This window comes from Bubalus bubalis, chromosome 21 (assembly GCF_019923935.1).
Source record: "Bubalus bubalis isolate 160015118507 breed Murrah chromosome 21, NDDB_SH_1, whole genome shotgun sequence".
In the NCBI taxonomy this organism is placed as follows: domain Eukaryota; kingdom Metazoa; phylum Chordata; class Mammalia; order Artiodactyla; family Bovidae; genus Bubalus; species Bubalus bubalis.
The window spans coordinates 4,245,437-4,263,000 of NC_059177.1; the positions used below are offsets into that span (position 1 = coordinate 4,245,437).

The 17,564-nt window shown below is 39.1% G+C and overlaps 1 protein-coding gene across 11 annotated transcripts in view; it reads left to right on the forward strand.

Annotated features, from left to right (window-relative positions):
- The window catches only part of RBMS3 (RNA binding motif single stranded interacting protein 3), an 817,173-nt gene that overhangs the window by 336,955 nt on the left and 462,654 nt on the right, over positions 1 to 17,564 (forward strand). For all 11 annotated transcript variants that reach the window (XM_044934041.2, XM_044934037.2, XM_044934042.2 and 8 more), the window contains exon 4: positions 10,323 to 10,414. In XM_044934041.2, coding sequence (XP_044789976.1) covers positions 10,323 to 10,414 — 92 coding nt within the window. The remainder of the gene's footprint in view (positions 1 to 10,322; positions 10,415 to 17,564) is intronic.

Genomic DNA, 17,564 nt, shown 5'->3' on the forward strand with positions numbered 1-17,564 from the left:
TCTGGCCTGGAGAATTCCATGGACTGTATAGTCCATGGGGTTGCAAAAGTCGGAGATGACTGAGCGACTTTCACTCACTTGTATGTGATCTGGTTTCCTGACCAAAGGACAAACCTAGGCCCCCTGCACTGGGAGTGTGGAGTCTTAGCTATTAGACCACTAAGGAAGTCCCCATCTCTGCTCTTCTGGTGGAGAAATAGTCCACAGCTGTACCTGCCTATAGAGAGGCCAGAGCAGAGAGAGGGAGGCAAAGATGAGCACAGGTGTAAGGTCATAGCTTTGGCAGCCCTTCTGTGCACAAGGATTGCAGAGCAGTAATTATTCAGTTGTAGCTTGCTTCCATCATAGTTACAGACCGAGTGGAACTGTTTTATCAGCACTCTGACTGGCTTCTGCAGACACAATGCATTACACACTTAAATCTCCCACTGTTCTTGATGGCAGAGAAACTTAGGACCAGCAGTTTACACGAGACATATATTTTATTTGTATCCTAGAATGAGGAAAGGAAAATTTTGCAAGATGATTTTCAGAGGTTAATCTATCCACTTACAGCCAAGCAGTCTGCTCCCTTAATCTCTGCAATATTATAATAACATCATGACTGGTTTAGTCAAAGACTTTGGCAAATCAGTGAGTTTCTTTAATCTCACTAAAGCATAATGATCTCCCTAAGCCCATAAATAATGATCCTGATCCTAATTTTGACTTTGTTCAGTAGATAGAAGCCATTTCTCTCGTTTAAAAATCAATTGAGTGGGGTGAGAAGGGAAGTGAGTTTTGGGATTTGAATTTGTGTTTGGCTTAATACTTGCGATGCACCTTAAATGGAAAAGCAGTGTCCCATTTTCAAGCGGCATGCTGCTGAGTATGCTGCTCCCTGAATTCGTCCGTCTTTGTAATTGTTTTATTCTGCCAGGGAATGCCATTTGGGACCCAGTTTCTTTTCCCGAGGCCTCATGTTGTCATTTGCTCTTACGTACAGAGTTTGCCCCCACCAGGAAGGAATATTTGCCATTTTAGAATACTAGCACTTTATTCTCAGTTTTTTAAAAGTCTTTATTGAATTTGTTATGATCCTGCTTCTGTTTTATGTTCTGTATTTTTGGCCAGGAGGCAGGTGGGGCCTTGGCTCCCCAACCAGGGATCAAACCTCCACCCCTGCCTTGGGAGGGGAAGTCTTAGCCACTGCACTTCCAGAAAAGTTCCTGTTTTCACTTTTTATGTGACACTGATTCCTCCCTATGTTTTGAATTTCATTTACTGTGTGTCTATTATGCACGGGAACAGGAAAGCAGAAAGACTGATATACACATAAATGTAGACTGTGAATAGTTTTGCCATCATGCTGCTCACTGACAGGGAGCCTGACACGGGTGTTCAGCTCTGATGAGCAGGGCTGTGCACACTAACCCACACATATTAAACTAAATGAAAACATGCCATTCTGCATGTGCTCACTGACGTAACCCCCCGTGTAGGAGGACCCCCTACTGTATTTAAACGTATTTATCCATCCTCCTAGATCAGAAGCTCCCCAACAGGAAGGGATGGATGTCACAATATCTTAATTTTCCCTGCAGCATCGAACACATCATCTTCCTTGCACATAGTAGATGTTTAGTAAATTTAATAGTAATATATACCCATTGTCTTTATATAATGAATATTACTCAGCCATAAAAAGGATGAAATAATGCCATTTGCAGCTACACGGATGGACATAGAGATGATCGTACTAAGTGAAATATGTCAGAAAAGGAAAGACAAATATATGATGTCACTTATAGGTAGAATCTACAACAGTGATATACATGTGCTTATTTACAAAACAGAAATAAACTCACAGACATAGAAAACAAGCTTACAGTTATCAAACGTGAGGGGCAGTGGAGGGATAAATTAGTGGTTTGGGATTGGCAGAGATACACTAATATATATAAAATAGGTAAAGAACAAGGTCTGACTATATAACACAGGGAACTATATTCAGTATTCTGTAATGACTTGTAAAGGAAAAGAATCTGAAAAACTATGTGTGTGTGTATGTATTCTGAACACTTTGCTGTACACCTGAAACTAACATTATAAATCAACTGTACTTCAATAAAAAGTAAAAAAACTAAGATGAAAAATAATAACAGTAAGGATTGGGGGCAGGAGGAGAAGGGGACGACAGAGGATGAGATGGCTGGATGGCATCACTGACTCGATAGACATGAGTCTGAGTGAACTCTGGGAGTTGGTGATGGACAGGGAGGCCTGGAGTGCTGCGATTCATGGGGCCGCAAAGAGTCGAACATGACTGAGCCACTGAACTGAACTGAACTGAAGGTCACATGATGAGTCAAAAGTGTCTTTCCTCACAGGTCAGTTCTATTGCAAAACCTCATGTCTTATTTTACTGTTTATGGAAGTAGAGTATCAGAATTAAGTAATTAAGCTCAGAAATCAGGGAAGAGAGTGAAGCAATCTGTTTTCCGTGGGTGGACCTTGTTGCCCATCTTTTTTGCCTCTGCCTGCTAAGCATCTGAAGGTTGCAGCCCTTTGCATGAAAAGTACATATGCTGTTCTTTTCTGTATGAAACCGCCCCATCCTTTTTTCCAAAGATGCTTCAAAGAACGAATCATTTCAGATTTTAATGGTTTAGATTCTTTTCCTTCAAAATGAGCACTGTTTGGCCTTTGCATTCTAGCAGGATTTTTCTTTCACCCTTGTTCTTTTCACATCTAAGTTAGGCTGTAGGCCTACTGTATTGTAGCATCCTTGCTTCACTGTAAGGATCACTCACAGGACATCAGTGGGAAAGGAAATACTGAAGAAATGATTAGGTTCTCTTGTTAGTCTGGTTTTACAAGCATTATGTGCAGCAAAGAATTTATAAGTGCTGTCCTTCAGCTACCTCCTTTGATCAACATAATGCAGAGAACTGGGAGATCCAATAATAAGAGAAGACATTTGGCGGTCACTCAACAATTTAGTGATGTACAACACGTTGAGCTGAAATACAGATGCCTGGAGGCGGCCTTGAGCCCAGCAGACTTTCAGGAAACCTGCAAATCACTCCTCCTTTCATGCAGGCCGCCTTCTCTCCCTGCAATTTAGTTTTCCCGCTTTGAGCTCAGACAACATCCATGGCATGTTCTTAAGCCAAAATAGAAAGTGGGGGATTTATGGCAGGGTGATTCTTAAACATCAGCTTGAGTAGAACTTTAGTGGAATGTGTGATTCCTAGACAAAGTGTTCACTTCTTCTTTTTAAAAATCACATTTGACTCACAGCTGGATTGTCATTGGAAGAAGTTGGGTGTTACCTCAAGCCATGTACTTCAAGTGGGCTTTCTGACAGTCCTCCTACAGAAACATGAAATGTAGTGTGAGGTTACACTCTGAGAGCAAGTCTTGCTCAGCTCATGGGCTCATGCCACCACACATCTGAGCCAGCAGTCCTGGTTTGTATCACTTCCCCACACAAAGAACCATCCAAAGTGGGTAAATATGTAAGCAATTTACATAAAGGATTTAAAGAGCCACTAGCAATACAGAAGTATGAAAAAGACTGTTGACTATGATAAAGGTGATACCAAAGGAGAAATGTGGATGAGGGATGAATTAGGAGGTTGGGAACTGACCTTTACAAAATGTCTATATGAAATAGATAATCAGGGGCTCCCCTGGTGGTTCAGCGGTAAAGAATCATCCTGCCAATGCAGGCCTCACTGGTTTGATCCCTGTCCTGAGAAGATCCCACATGCTGGGGAGCAGCTAAGCCATGCACCACAACTATTGAGCCTATGCTCTACAGCCTGGGAAAATCAGCTACTGAACCCACGTGCCTAGAGCCTGTTTTCCACAACAAGAGAAGCCCCTGCATTGAGAAGTCCACGCACCACAGTTAAGGATAGCTCCCACTTGCCACAACTAGAAAAAAACCCAGGCAGCAACAAAGACCCAACACAGCCAGAATAAATAAATAAAATTATAAAATAGATAATCAATGAGGACCTGTTGTATATAGCACAGGAAACTCTACCCAATATTCTGCAATAAACTATATGGGAAAGGCATCTGGAAAAGAGTAGATATATGTGTATGTATGACTGAATCACTTTGCTATACACCTGAAACTAGCACATCATTTTAAATTAACTATCCCCCTCCTCCTTGTTACTCATTTAGTCATGTCCCGACTATACTCCAAAATAAAATAAAATTTAAATTTAAAAAGAGGATAAAGATACTTGCAACAGAATTCAAATGGATTGGCACACAATTGTCTCATTGAATGGCAAAAGTCACAGGAAGCTGCCTACAGATATACTAAAGAAAACAAAACCAAAACCCTCTGGCAGTACCAATGTTTGTAGAACTGTGTCACGATTTCTAAATAAATATGTTTTTGCTTCTTTATAAAGTCACTAGGTTTGTAGTGCAATAAAAAAAAAATAGCAAAACTTTAAATTAACACACCAAGTTTCAAGCATTTCGGGAAAGCATTGATTAGATCTGCCCGTGGAATGAGTGCATTTGGCGAATGACCTAATTAGCGTGGAGCATGGAGCTCTTTCTCACTGCTCTCTGCTTCCTGCTAATTGCAGAGCTGCTGGCATCCCCCTGACAAGGAAGGAAAACAAGGACGGGGTGTATGGAGAAGACAGTGGCATACAGTTGTCATGCATTTGAACCTGCTGCCAGGCTTCATTATGTAATTGAGGCAGTGAGACCAGTGGCCTTCCAGCCTCTCGGGCTGGTGTTTTCAGTGGGTCCCATTTTACTGAGGATTTTAGCAGTTACCATAAAGCATTATTAGCTGGAGCTGAACTAATCTCCCTACGCTGCCCCTCACCAGATGTAGGTATGGAGGTTTCTGTTCCCAGGCTTGATGATTTGTCATTAAGGAGAGCAAATTGAAACCAAATTGGAGTTGCTTTATTCCTTCATAAATGCATCATTATTCTCTAGGGGCAGCTTCGTATTTCATTCTGTTTCTTTGTGTTTGTGATGTAGTATACGCTGTCACATAAAACTCAAGAGTGCCGTGTTTTCCTCCAGAATCGTGGCGTTTTGGGGGGAATTACTTGAGATGTTTTACCTGTACACGTTCATTTTAATTAGTGAAAGTAAGTTCGTATGAAAAACAGAACTTAGTGAAATATTTTTTTTAAGATTTTCTTGGTGTGGACCATTTTTAAAGTCTTTATTGAATTTGTTATGATATTGCTTTTGTTTTATGTTTTGGTTATTTTGGCCACAAGGCATGAGGGATCTTAACTCCCTGTATGGAAGTTAAGATCCACCGGAAGTTAAGATCCAACAGAGTTAAGATCCACCTTCTACGCCCAGTGGAAGGTGAAGTCTTAGTCACTGAAACACCAGGAAAGCCCTCAAAACATTGATGATTTTATAACTTTGTTTCCCAGGAGTCTTCAGGAGAGATGTTTTGTACTAAGGAGCCACTCTCCTTGCTGGCACGATGGCTCTTTGGAAAGACACTCTTCTCAAAGTTCGCCCATCACCTCCCTGATTCAGAGGAGGCTCAGGGAGACTCCTCTCCTGACAGGGATTTCTTCTGTTTGGACTGGAGTTTAGCCCTGGAGCTCAGCATCACGATTTTGTACTGTCCTGTGGGACGTGTGGGGTGGACGAAGTGGAGGAAGCCACGCTGTTACAGCAGCCAGGAGTCGTGAAGTCCCTGGGGCCTCACTGGATGGCAGTGTGGCTGAGTGAACCACGGCTGCTTGGTAGAGTCAATGTGTATTAAGACACTTTTATTAGTTAATCTCCACATAAGTCCCGTGGAGTAACTTAGCATCTTTTTAAACACGGTGTCAATTAATTTCAATAAATGTTTATTAAGCTCAGGCTATGTCCCGGAAACAAAGATATACAAAGAAATAACACCTGGAAAATGTTTTTTTTTTCTTCCTTCCAGTTACTATGAGCAAGACACCAGGTCCCTGTTTTAGCAAAGGACAGCACTTCAGTCATGTTCTAGAACCCCCTTAATACTGCCACTTTCTCAGAAACATTATCCTAAAAGTTATCTGTCTTTCTGCCTTAAGCTTTAATCTCTTGACTTCTGCTTGATCTTTCTTATCAGCATGCAAAAGTACTAAGAACAGTATCTGTCTCATAGCAGGGCAACAAATAAATTCATGTTTAATATTTTGAATGAATACTCAGTAGTCCTGTAACCCAGGCCGGGAAATAGGTACACATATGTGTGTGCAGACAACTGGGCCACATTCCCAGAGATGCTTGTTTCATTTTCCCAGAGGTGAAAAATGAGCATTGCTCGTTTTTTAAGCTCGCAAGTAAGTGCTTCTAGCATATAGCTAAGGTTGGAAACCATAGACCATAGCATCTCCTGTCTTACAAGCAACAAACATAAACAGCTCCTTAGCCTCACATACCCCTTAGGCTAAAGCTGGCTCCTAACTCTCCTTCCCAGCGACAGAATAGCAGACAAGACTGCAAATACTCTCTACTTCTCCATCTCGCTCTTGCTCTTCAACCACTCAAGCAGCCTTCGGTCCCCATCCCTGGCCTGTAGCTGAGCATGGTAAGAATACATGATATATACTACTGTACATACAGTAAGCTCCAAAGACCTACCGTACAGCAGAGTGAACTATATTCAGTATTGTAACAACCTATAATGAAGAAGAATCTGAAGCTGTGCCCCAAAACTAATCCAATATTATACATCAACCACCATTAAAAAAGACAAGTTCATGTTCCTAAAGCACTGGGCATCTCAAGCTCCCATCTTGCTCTCACAGTGGCACTGGACACCAGTGATCTCTCTCTCTGTCTCTTTGGCTTTGAGACATCTTCTTCCCTTTGCACTTCTTTCTTTCCATCGGATTCTCCTCCAGCCTCCTTTGAGATCTCCTTTTCTCATCTCACGAACACTTCAGTGGTGAAGTTTTAGCTCTAAACCTCTGCTCTTTGTTTCTACTTACACCCGGCACTTTTGTCTTTTTCCGTTTCTGCAAATCGTACCTTCATGCTGTTGACCTCCTAGATTTTATTTCCAGTCTTGTTCCCCTTTCTGAGCACCAGCCTAATATATCCAGCTACTACTTAACATTTTTTCTTAGATGTCTCACAGGCTTTTCTGGCTCATCATGTCTCAAACTGATATTTTAATTTTCCCTCTCCCCTGTTGGTTCCTCCTCCAGGCTCCCAATTTCTGTAAATCACATCTCCACCTACCCATTGGCTTATGCCGAAAAAACAGTAGTAATCTTTGTCTGTTATGTTTCCCTTATTCCGAACCCAGTCCATCCATCCATCACTGGGTCCTGTTAATTCTGCCTCCCACATGTAAGTCAAACCATCCATTTCATCCTTTCTATTTCATGGCCAGTTGCTGTTTGTTCAGATTACTATTATAGCCCCTAGGTCATCTCCCTGATCTCGCTCCTATTGCCCACCTCCCCTACAACCAATCCCATCTTTAGGACAAGCCAGTGAGAGTGATATTATAAAAATGCAGGTCATCTCATGCCCCTGCTTTCTTCAAACCTTCAGTAATAGTCAATCATCAGAGTCTGTGGCATATGCTCTCATTTTCTTTCAAGGAAGGCAAACCAATTTGTTATTATAGATTCGTTTTTGTGGTTATTCATTTTATGTTCATCTCCCAACTTAACTATAAGCTGAGTAAGGATGCAAACTGGAACTATTTGTTCCCCACTAGTCTATACTCTGTACCTGGCAAAATGCCTGACATAGAATTTCATTATTGAATGAGAAAGCAGCCTGTGAATGAATGAGGAAGATTGACCAAAGCATGAGGTGGGAAAGGTGACTTATCAAACCTCATGCAGACCATTGTGCTGAGAACTCGATCACCCCCCGGATAAGTGTACTGAGTGAATGAGCTGGGTTGAATTTTTTTATGGGATTGTTATATTCCATGTGCTAGCCTCAACATATAAGGGATTTTGAAGAATTGTGACCTCTCTCTGGTGGGCTTCAGAGGCTTCTAGAAATAGGTTGCAAAGTAAGATTATAAAGTGGTTCATTGTACAGTGTATTTGGAAAGGCCTGTGCAGATTTGGCTTCAAATCCTGCTCTACCAATTAAGCAACTTATGATTTAGGGGGTCAGTCTTGTCACCTGGCTTACACTTTGGTTTCTCTGTGTAAATTCATAAACAGGCATGAGGACAATGGTATTGATACCTGCATTGTTATTTCATCAGGTGCCAACACATCCCCCACCCAGGGCAGTTGTTGGCCCATAATAGATAAAGTCTATTTTTTATTTTATCATATGCTCCTCCTAACACTACTTCTAGACTTATTTTGCTCTTTCTCCTCTTTTTCTTCTTTTTCCCTCATTTTACTCATCTCAGGGATGGCAATCCTCATATTGCTCACATAGTTTGAATTTTGTGGGAAGAGAGGAATTAGTAGTACTAACAGAGCAGGCTTCCTTGTGTATTTGAAACACAAACTTCCAAGGTTTTCAAGAGCATTGGATGGTACACTGATGAGTAACAAGTTCATTTTTTGTTAACATGCTGGGAGGGAGAAAAAGAAGACAAGATTCAAGGGGAGAAAATTAAAAAGTTAATTACAAGAAACAACTTGGTAATTGAATTCCTATTCACTCTTTAGTTATTTCAGGGAAGAGGGTCACAGTTCACGGTTAGGAGGTTTGCCTTAGCAGTGCTCCTCAAAACTTCTACATGAGAGAAGGAAGGGGTTACAGAGCTGATACCTGCTTGGCAGCAGAGAAGAGGAGCGGGATGCATGTAGGGTGGGCTTTGAGTGCCCTACACACGTTCTTGATCATTTCTAGTTTGAAGTATTTTTGGCAGCTGAAATTACTCTCAGGTGAAGCCCTGAATAATACAGCTATATTTCATGGGCATGAAAAATCCCCCTTTTTCATTTATTACATTTTACTGGCTACGTCCTTGGCCTCACTCTACACACAGAAGCACACAAAGTACAATCTAGGCAACTTTGGGGACTTCTCTGGTGGCTCAGGTGGTAGAGAATCTGCCTGCAATACGGAAGACCCGGTTTGATCCCTGGGTTGGGAAAATCCCCTGGAGAAGGGGATGGCTACCCACTCGTGTTCTTGCCTGGAGAGTTCCATGGACAGAGGAGCCTGGTGAACTACAGTCCATGGGGTTGCAAAGAGTCAGACATGACTTTTTCCCTTTCATAGGCAACTTTTATGCTCTTTTAAGATTGTACTTATAGAACAGTCTTATGGACTCTGTGAGAGAGGGAGAGGGTGGGAAGATTTGGGAGAATGGCATTGAAACATGTAAAATATCATGTATGAAACAAGTTGCCAGTCCAGGTTCGATGCACGATACTGGATGCTTGGGGCTGGTGCACTGGGACGACCCAGAGGGATGGAATGGGGAGGGAGGAGGGAGAAGGGTTCAGGATGGGGAACACATGTATACCTGTGGCGGATTCATTTTGATATTTGGCAAAACTAATACAATTATGTAAAGTTTAAAAATAAAATAAAATTCAAAAAAATAAAAAATAAAAAAAATAAAAGCTCAGTTCCCTACTGGTTTGGTGTAAACTGTTCTGGCTGACCAATCTATAATAAAAGTCCCATCTGTTCTCAAAAAAAAAAAAATAATAAATAAAAAAATAAAAAATAGTAAATAAGTGACATGGGTCTTCGTTTCTTATTTTTAAAAGACATTTGAATATTTGTCTATTTATCATAAGTTCCTTAACAGTCAAAATTGTTTATTTAGGATGTTATCTTTGAGAGAGACATGTCCTATAATGAATTAACATGGGCTTGGAAATCAACTGGAACTGGGCTCAAATCTCCCTGAACTCATCCATCACGTTCATTCTTTCATTCAACATGCATTTATTGAATGACTGCTTGAATGCCAGAAACTGTTAAGTTTGCCAGTACTAACTTCATGCCGGTTCTAGCACTGCTTTTAATACCATCAAGTTTTTTGAGGGTTAGAAAATTACCTTTTGAGATAAACTTTTCTACATTTTTCAGCATTTTATGTTCCTAATTCTTGCAATAAAGTCATTGAAGAAAGAAATGATTAAATAATGTTACCTTATTCACCAAATTAATCTAAATCAGCTTGCTGATTACATAGCCAATCGCCAAAGCAACCTCTAGAAAATAAGCACGTTATTATTTTATGTTTAATATTGTGGTCTCTTCCCTGACATGCTAAGGGCCATAGATTGAGGTCTATGGTTCAACCTGGGTCATGAGTGCGAGTGTGACCACAAACACCCATTGCATCAGTGACACAGAGCTGCTTGCGAGCGCTAACCCGGGGCTTTGTGTTTTCACAGGGTATGGTTTTGTAGATTTCGACAGCCCAGCAGCTGCACAGAAAGCGGTAGCGTCTCTCAAGGCAAATGGTGTGCAGGCACAGATGGCCAAGGTAGGAACGGTGTTTCAGTTCTGCTTTATTACTTTTTTCTTTTGTGATCGTATGTTTTTCCATTCCGAGATGAATTGAAATTGGAGTTTGTGACCATTTGGATTATGTTTGTTAGGGAGGAATAAGAAACCTCATCATAGACTTGGCTTGGAAGAATCTGGCTGGTTTATTTCATCGACTGTTTGTGATTATATATTAATGTTCTCTTTTATTATGGTTACTTTATTGGTGATTCAAGGGCACTTGTGAAATGTTCTGTTTTACCCCAGATAGGAGAGGTGTATGTGCATGCATGTATAATCTGGGGCTCTCACCTATAAACAGTTTTGGAAGAGTACAGTTCTCAGTAAGATGTCTTTGATAAACTATGTGTTGAAAAATTGCTCATTGTCATGCTGGGGATAGATGATCCCTGAATGAGGGGATGGTCTGATCTGTTCAGGGAAACAAGTTTAACCCAAGCGTATGTTGTCTGTATTACTAGGATTTCACTTTGGCCTTTATAAATAGAGTTTTCCTAGGTAACAGTCTCCCATATATTAATAATTTTCAGTACACTGTTATTGTTTTGTAAAGCCAGTAATAGTATGGAACTTTCTACCTGAAATTAAATGCATTTTTATATTCAAGAAAATAAATAAAATCATTTATAATAATTTCTTATCCTGATATTGCAGTGGTAATTACAAGAATCTACACATATAAAATGATATAGAGCTATACACACATATTGTTCACTCAATGGCAACTTCCTGGTGTTGATATTATACTAAAATTAACATATAACCTTTGGGGAGATGGAGTGGAGCCCCAGGGGACCTCTCTATACGATCTTCCTGTAAATCTAGGATTATTTCCAAATAGAAATGCTTTAAATATCAGTTATAACATAGGAATGCTCAGTACCTATTTGTTTTAAAATAATGGTCATTTTGGGGTTACTCATATGTAACTTTAGTTTTCTGATTCCTATCAGTGAATGTGTAGATCTCTGGCTTCTCAAAAGTTAGGTGGAAAGTCAGTAGGTCTTGAAATACTGATCTAGGCATTTATGTCATATTTATGTATATATTAATACTTACTCTTAACTTTTCCCAGAGAGAGCTGAGTTACACTAAGTTGTCAATTTTTTGGTCATTAGGATTTTATTATCATTGCTAAAATTCTTTGATGACATTTTCCAGTTTCAACACCTGAAAACTAGAGATAGGCTATTTGGTTTTCTTCAATTTCGAGCAAGCTGATACCTCCCATATTTGTTAACCTTTCCTTGTGGGTCACTGCCCATAGAGATTACTTTGGTGGACTCATTGCCCTTAATGACACATTAATTGTTTTCAAGGTGGGATAAATTAGAATTTGAAACCTTTCAGTTGTGTAATGCATTTCTCCTCATGACTGTGACTGGAAGTTTTGAATTTGGTCATGAACTAAGATTGATGAAGTTAATCCTTGTAATTAATAAGGGAATTACATACATGTGTTGGTTTAAAGGTTACCTGACAAAAGAATCAAGTTATTTGGCAACTTTAGTAGCGGCTTCTTATACCCAGCAAACGTGATATAAAATATAGTTATTAGGGACATGCAAAAGAGAAATTGAATTTCAAACCTATTGACAAGAAAATGGTGATGCACATGCTTAAGTAAAACCCTTGTTATTGGCATTTATCTTTGATCTGTTCTCTGGATACACTGCCAGTTTGCAAATTGCTAGATTGTGGCAGTTTGGAAATAATGATTACAGTCTGTATAATCTCCACTGTTCAAATGTCTCTCAGAAAGAGACAGTTATTTGTTGGATAAAAACCACTTGTATCTTGCACAAGAGGAAAAGAAAGTTGTCTTTGATTTTATAACCACTGAGAATTCATTGTGAATATTTTCCTTTTGTTTCTGAGCATTTGGTATACAAGGAATCTCTCTCTCTTTTATATACACACACCGATCACTGACATCTCATCTGGACAGGAAACTATCAAAGGGAAAATATTTTAAAGAGCTTCTAAAAATGAATAATTATAGTCAGCATATTGACCCTTGCCCATGCCCCCTGTACACAGTAAGGAGATTCCAACTGGGATGCTTAAAGGCACTTATTTCATTTCTGGAGTTGCTTAAAGATCTCTGCCTTATCAATTATGCTGTCTGTGAGGAGCTTCTTATTCTCTTTTCCTCACTGATTTTGAATCTAAAGCCTAGAGCTATAGGTCCACGTCTGCCTACTGGAAAACTTTCAGCAGCAAATGACTCTGTAATCGAACTACCCAGAAGCAAATAAATAGCCTCCCTTTGACAATGAAATGGAACAAGCTTGACCACCTGTATTAGCAGATTTCTCACTGAGCTATTGGATTTCATGGCCTTTTTTTTCTTTGTCCTGGTGATAACTGTAATTTATTATCATATAAACCTGCAGTCTGCAGGGTGTGGAAAACTTGCACTATATGTTTTGCCATTCAAGTACCTAGTGAATTGCTGCCTGCATCCTTATTCTTATCAATATCCTACTATGCAAGTTGTGGACTCAGAATTTAATGACTCCAGGATTTTCAAGCAAAATGCCACAAATAACCTAGGTTCCCAATAGCAACCTGGAGCAAACATGGAATGTTTCAAGTGAATCGCTTTATATATCTAACTCCAGTGTGTGCACATGAAAAATTCAGCTGATTTGTCAACAAACAGGAATTAAACAATAAATCCTTCAGTAAGTGGTAATTGATTAATAATGTATAACCATTAACACAGACTATCATTTTCTGCGTACTTGCTGTTCTGCCAAAAAGGGTTTTTAGGGATCAAAGGATATGTTTCTTTTAGGAGAACACATTTAAAATATTTTATTAATACACAGCAGTTAAGAGCATAGGTTTGGAGGGAGATAAACTTGGCTTTGAATCTTGGCTCCTGTACCACCTGGCTGTGTGACCTTGGCTAAGTTATTTAAATATTTCTGAAATTCTCCAATAATAATACTTTGGTTTATAGAACTGCTGTGAAAATTAACTAAAAAGATAACAAATAATTTAGCATAGCACTTAGATTATATTAAAATTCAATGAATGTTAATTATTCAATATTGTTATGCATTAAATTTAAATTTGTTACTGAACTTTCCATAAATCATGATGCGTGCTTCAAGTGTTACTTTATTTAAAAAGTTTCCTGAGAAATACAATCAATAGGATCAATCAACAAATGTTTTAATTGCTTGCTAAGTGGCAGGCACTGTGGTAGGTGTTGGAAAATCAAGATTTAATAAAACTTTCTTATTCTGAATTTTCATCATGTAGTTTATCTCTTGGGATAGCTACAGCTCTGGGTTAAAACTATTGACTGTTGCTGTTCTTGCAAATTTTAGGGTATTTAGGAGAAAGTCATTAATATGTCTCAACCATAAAAGGAAAACAGCTGAAGAAAAGAAAAAACAAACAAACTAACCACAGTTTACCTTGTTTGTTTTACTCATTAACAAGAAAGTTGTAGAAAGGCAATGAATGTTTTGAGTGCCATCAAGGTTAAGGCTGCTCTGCGATTCTTCATATATGGTGTTCATCAATACATTTGTATTTTCTTTTCTAAAATGCTGCTTATTGTACCCACATTTAAGCCAGGAATATGAAAAGGGTAAAAGGTTGAAGGATCTTAAGACTGATTCTGAAATTTGAAAAGCTTTTCCAGACTCCTAGCTCAGGAACTTGTGTTTACATCTCAATGGCCAAAACTGAGTCATATGGTTTCTCCTTTAGCTGCAAGAGATTCTTGAATGATGAATATTTTAGCTTGTTGACCTGTAGTGGGGAAAAGCAAGAATTGCTTATCTCCCTGGCTATTTGAACAGCATGCATTCATTCTTTCCTGAAGGGAGCCCACCTCAAAGCCTCACCCTGTAATCACATGCGGGGACATCATCATCTCCAGAAGGCCCAGACTCAGCTGCTTAGCCAGAGAAGGCAATGGCGCCCCACTCCAGTACTCTTGCCTGGAAAATCCCATGGACAGAGGAGCCTGGTAGGCTGCAGTCCATGCGGTTGCTACGAGTCGGACATGACTGAGCGACTTCACTTTCATGCATTGAAGAAGGAAGTGGCAACCCACTCCAGTGTTCTTTTTTTTTAATTTTATTTTATTTTTAAACTTTACATAATTGTATTAGTTTTGCCAAATATCAAAATGAGCCTGGAGAATCCCAGGGACAGAGGAGCCTGGTGGGCTGCCGTCTATGGGGTCACACAGAGTCGGACATCACTGAAGCGACTTAGCAGCAGCAGCTGCTTAGCAACTCATAGCTTTTAAAAGCAAATGATCATAGCAAAAATCAACAAAACCAAAAGCTGGTTTTTTGAAAGGATAAATAAAATTGACAAACCATTAGCCGGACTCATCAAGAAACAAAGGGAGAAAAATCAAATCAATAAAATTAGAAATGAAAATGGAGAGATCACAACAGACAACACAGAAATACAAAGGATCATAAGAGAGTACTATCAACAATTATATGCCAATAAAATGGACAACGTGGAAGAAATGGACAAATTCTTAGAAAAGTACAACTTTCCAAAACTCGACCAGGAAGAAATAGAAAATCTTAACAGACCCATCACAAGCACGGAAGTTGAAACTGTAATCAAAAATCTTCCAGCAAACAAAAGCCCAGGTCCAGATGGCTTCACAGCTGAATTCTACCAAAAATTTAGAGAAGAGCTAACACCTATCCTGCTCAAACTCTTCCAGAAAATTGCAGAGGATGGTAAACTTCCAAACTCATTCTATAAGGCCACCATCACCCTAATACCAAAACCTGACAAAGATCCCACAAAAAAAGAAAACTATAGGCCAATATCACTGATGAACATAGATGCAAAAATCCTTAACAAAATTCTAGCAATCAGAATCCAGCAACACATTAAAAAGATCATACACCATGACCAAGTGGGCTTTATCCCAGGGATGCAAGGATTCTTCAATATCCGCAAATCAATCAATGTAATACACCACATTAACAAATTGAAAAATAAAAACCATATGATTATCTCAATAGATGCAGAGAAAGCCTTTGACAAAATTCAACATCCATTTATGATAAAAACTCTCCAGAAAACAGGAATAGAAGGAACATACCTCAACATAATAAAAGCTATATATGACAAACCCATAGCAAACATTATCCTCAATGGTGAAAAATTGAAAGCATTTCCTCTAAAGTCAGGAACAAGACAAGGGTGCCCTCTTTCACCATTACTATTCAACATAGTTTTGGAAGTTTTGGCCACAGCAATCAGAGCAGAAAAAGAAATAAAATGAATCCAAATTGGAAAAGAAGAAGTAAAGCTCTCACTATTTGCAGATGACATGATCCTCTACATAGAAAACCCTAAAGACTCCACCAGAAAATTACTAGAACTAATCAATGACTATAGTAAAGTTGCAGGATATAAAATCAACACCCAGAAATCCCTTGCATTCCTATACACTAATAATGAGAAAACAGAAAGAGAAATTAAGGAAACAATTCCACTCACCATTGCAACGGAAAGAATAAAATACTTAGGAATATATCTACCTAAAGAAACTAAAGACCTATATATAGAAAACTATAAAACACTGGTGAAAAAAATCAAAGAGGACACTAATAGATGGAGAAATATACCATGTTCATGGATTGGAAGAATCAATATAGTGAAAATGAGTATACTACCCAAAGCAATCTATAGATTCAATGCAATCCCTATCAAGCTACCAACAGTATTCTTCACAGAGCTAGAACAAATAATTTCACAATTTGTATGGAAATACAAAAAACCTCGAATAGCCAAAGCTATCTTGAGAAAGAATGGAACTGGAGGAATCAACCTACCTGACTTCAGGCTCTACTACAAAGCCACAGTTATCAAGACAGTATGGTACTGGCACAAAGACAGAAATATAGATCAATGGAACAAAATAGAAAGCCCAGAGATAAATCCACGCACATATGGACACCTTATCTTTGACAAAGGAGGCAAGAATATACAATGGATCAAAGACAATCTCTTTAACAAGTGGTGCTGGGAACTCTGGTCAACCACTTGTAAAAGAATGAAACTAGAACACTTTCTAACACCATACACAAAAATAAACTCAAAATGGATTAAAGATCTCAACGTAAGACCAGAAACTATAAAACTCCTAGAGGAGAACATAGGCAAAACACTCTCTGACATACATCACAGCAGGATCCTCTATGACCCACCTCCCAGAATATTGGAAATAAAAGCAAAAATAAACAAATGGGACCTAATTAACCTTAAAAGCTTCTGCACATCAAAGGAAACTATTAGCAAGGTGAAAAGACAGCCTTCAGAATGGGAGAAGATAATAGCAAATGAAGCAACTGACAAACAACTAATCTCGAGACTATACAAGCAACTCCTACAGCTCAACTCCAGACAAATAAATGACCCAATCAAAAAATGGGCCAAAGAACCAAATTAACATTTCTGCAAAGAAGACACACAGATGGCTAACAAACACATGAAAAGATGCTCAACGTCACTCATTATCAGAGAAATGCAAATCAAAACCACTATGAGGTACCATTTCACACCAGTCAGAATGGTTGTGATCCAAAAGTCTACAAGTAATAAATGCTGGAGAGGGTGTGGAGAAAAGGGAACCCTCTTCCACTGTTGGTGGGAATGCAAACTAGTACAGCCACTATGGAGAACAGTGTGGAGATTCCTCAAAAAACTGGAAATAGAACTGCCTTATGATCCAGCAATCCCACTGCTGGGCATACACACTGAGGAAACCAGAAGGGAAAGAGACACGTGTACCCCAATGTTCATCACAGCACTGTTTATAATAGCCAGGACATGGAAGCAACCTAGATGTCCATCAGCAGATGAATGGATAAGAAAGCTGTGGTACATATACACAATGGAGTATTATTCAGCCATTAAAAAGAATACATTTGAATCAGTTCTAATGAGGTGGATGAAACTGGAGCCTATTATACAGAGTGAAGTAAGCCAGAAAGAAAAACACCAATACAGTATACTAATGCATATATATGGAATTTAGAAAGATGGTAACAATAACCCTGTGTACGAGACAGCAAAAGAGACACTGATGTATAGAACAGTCTTATGGACTCTGTGGGAGAGGG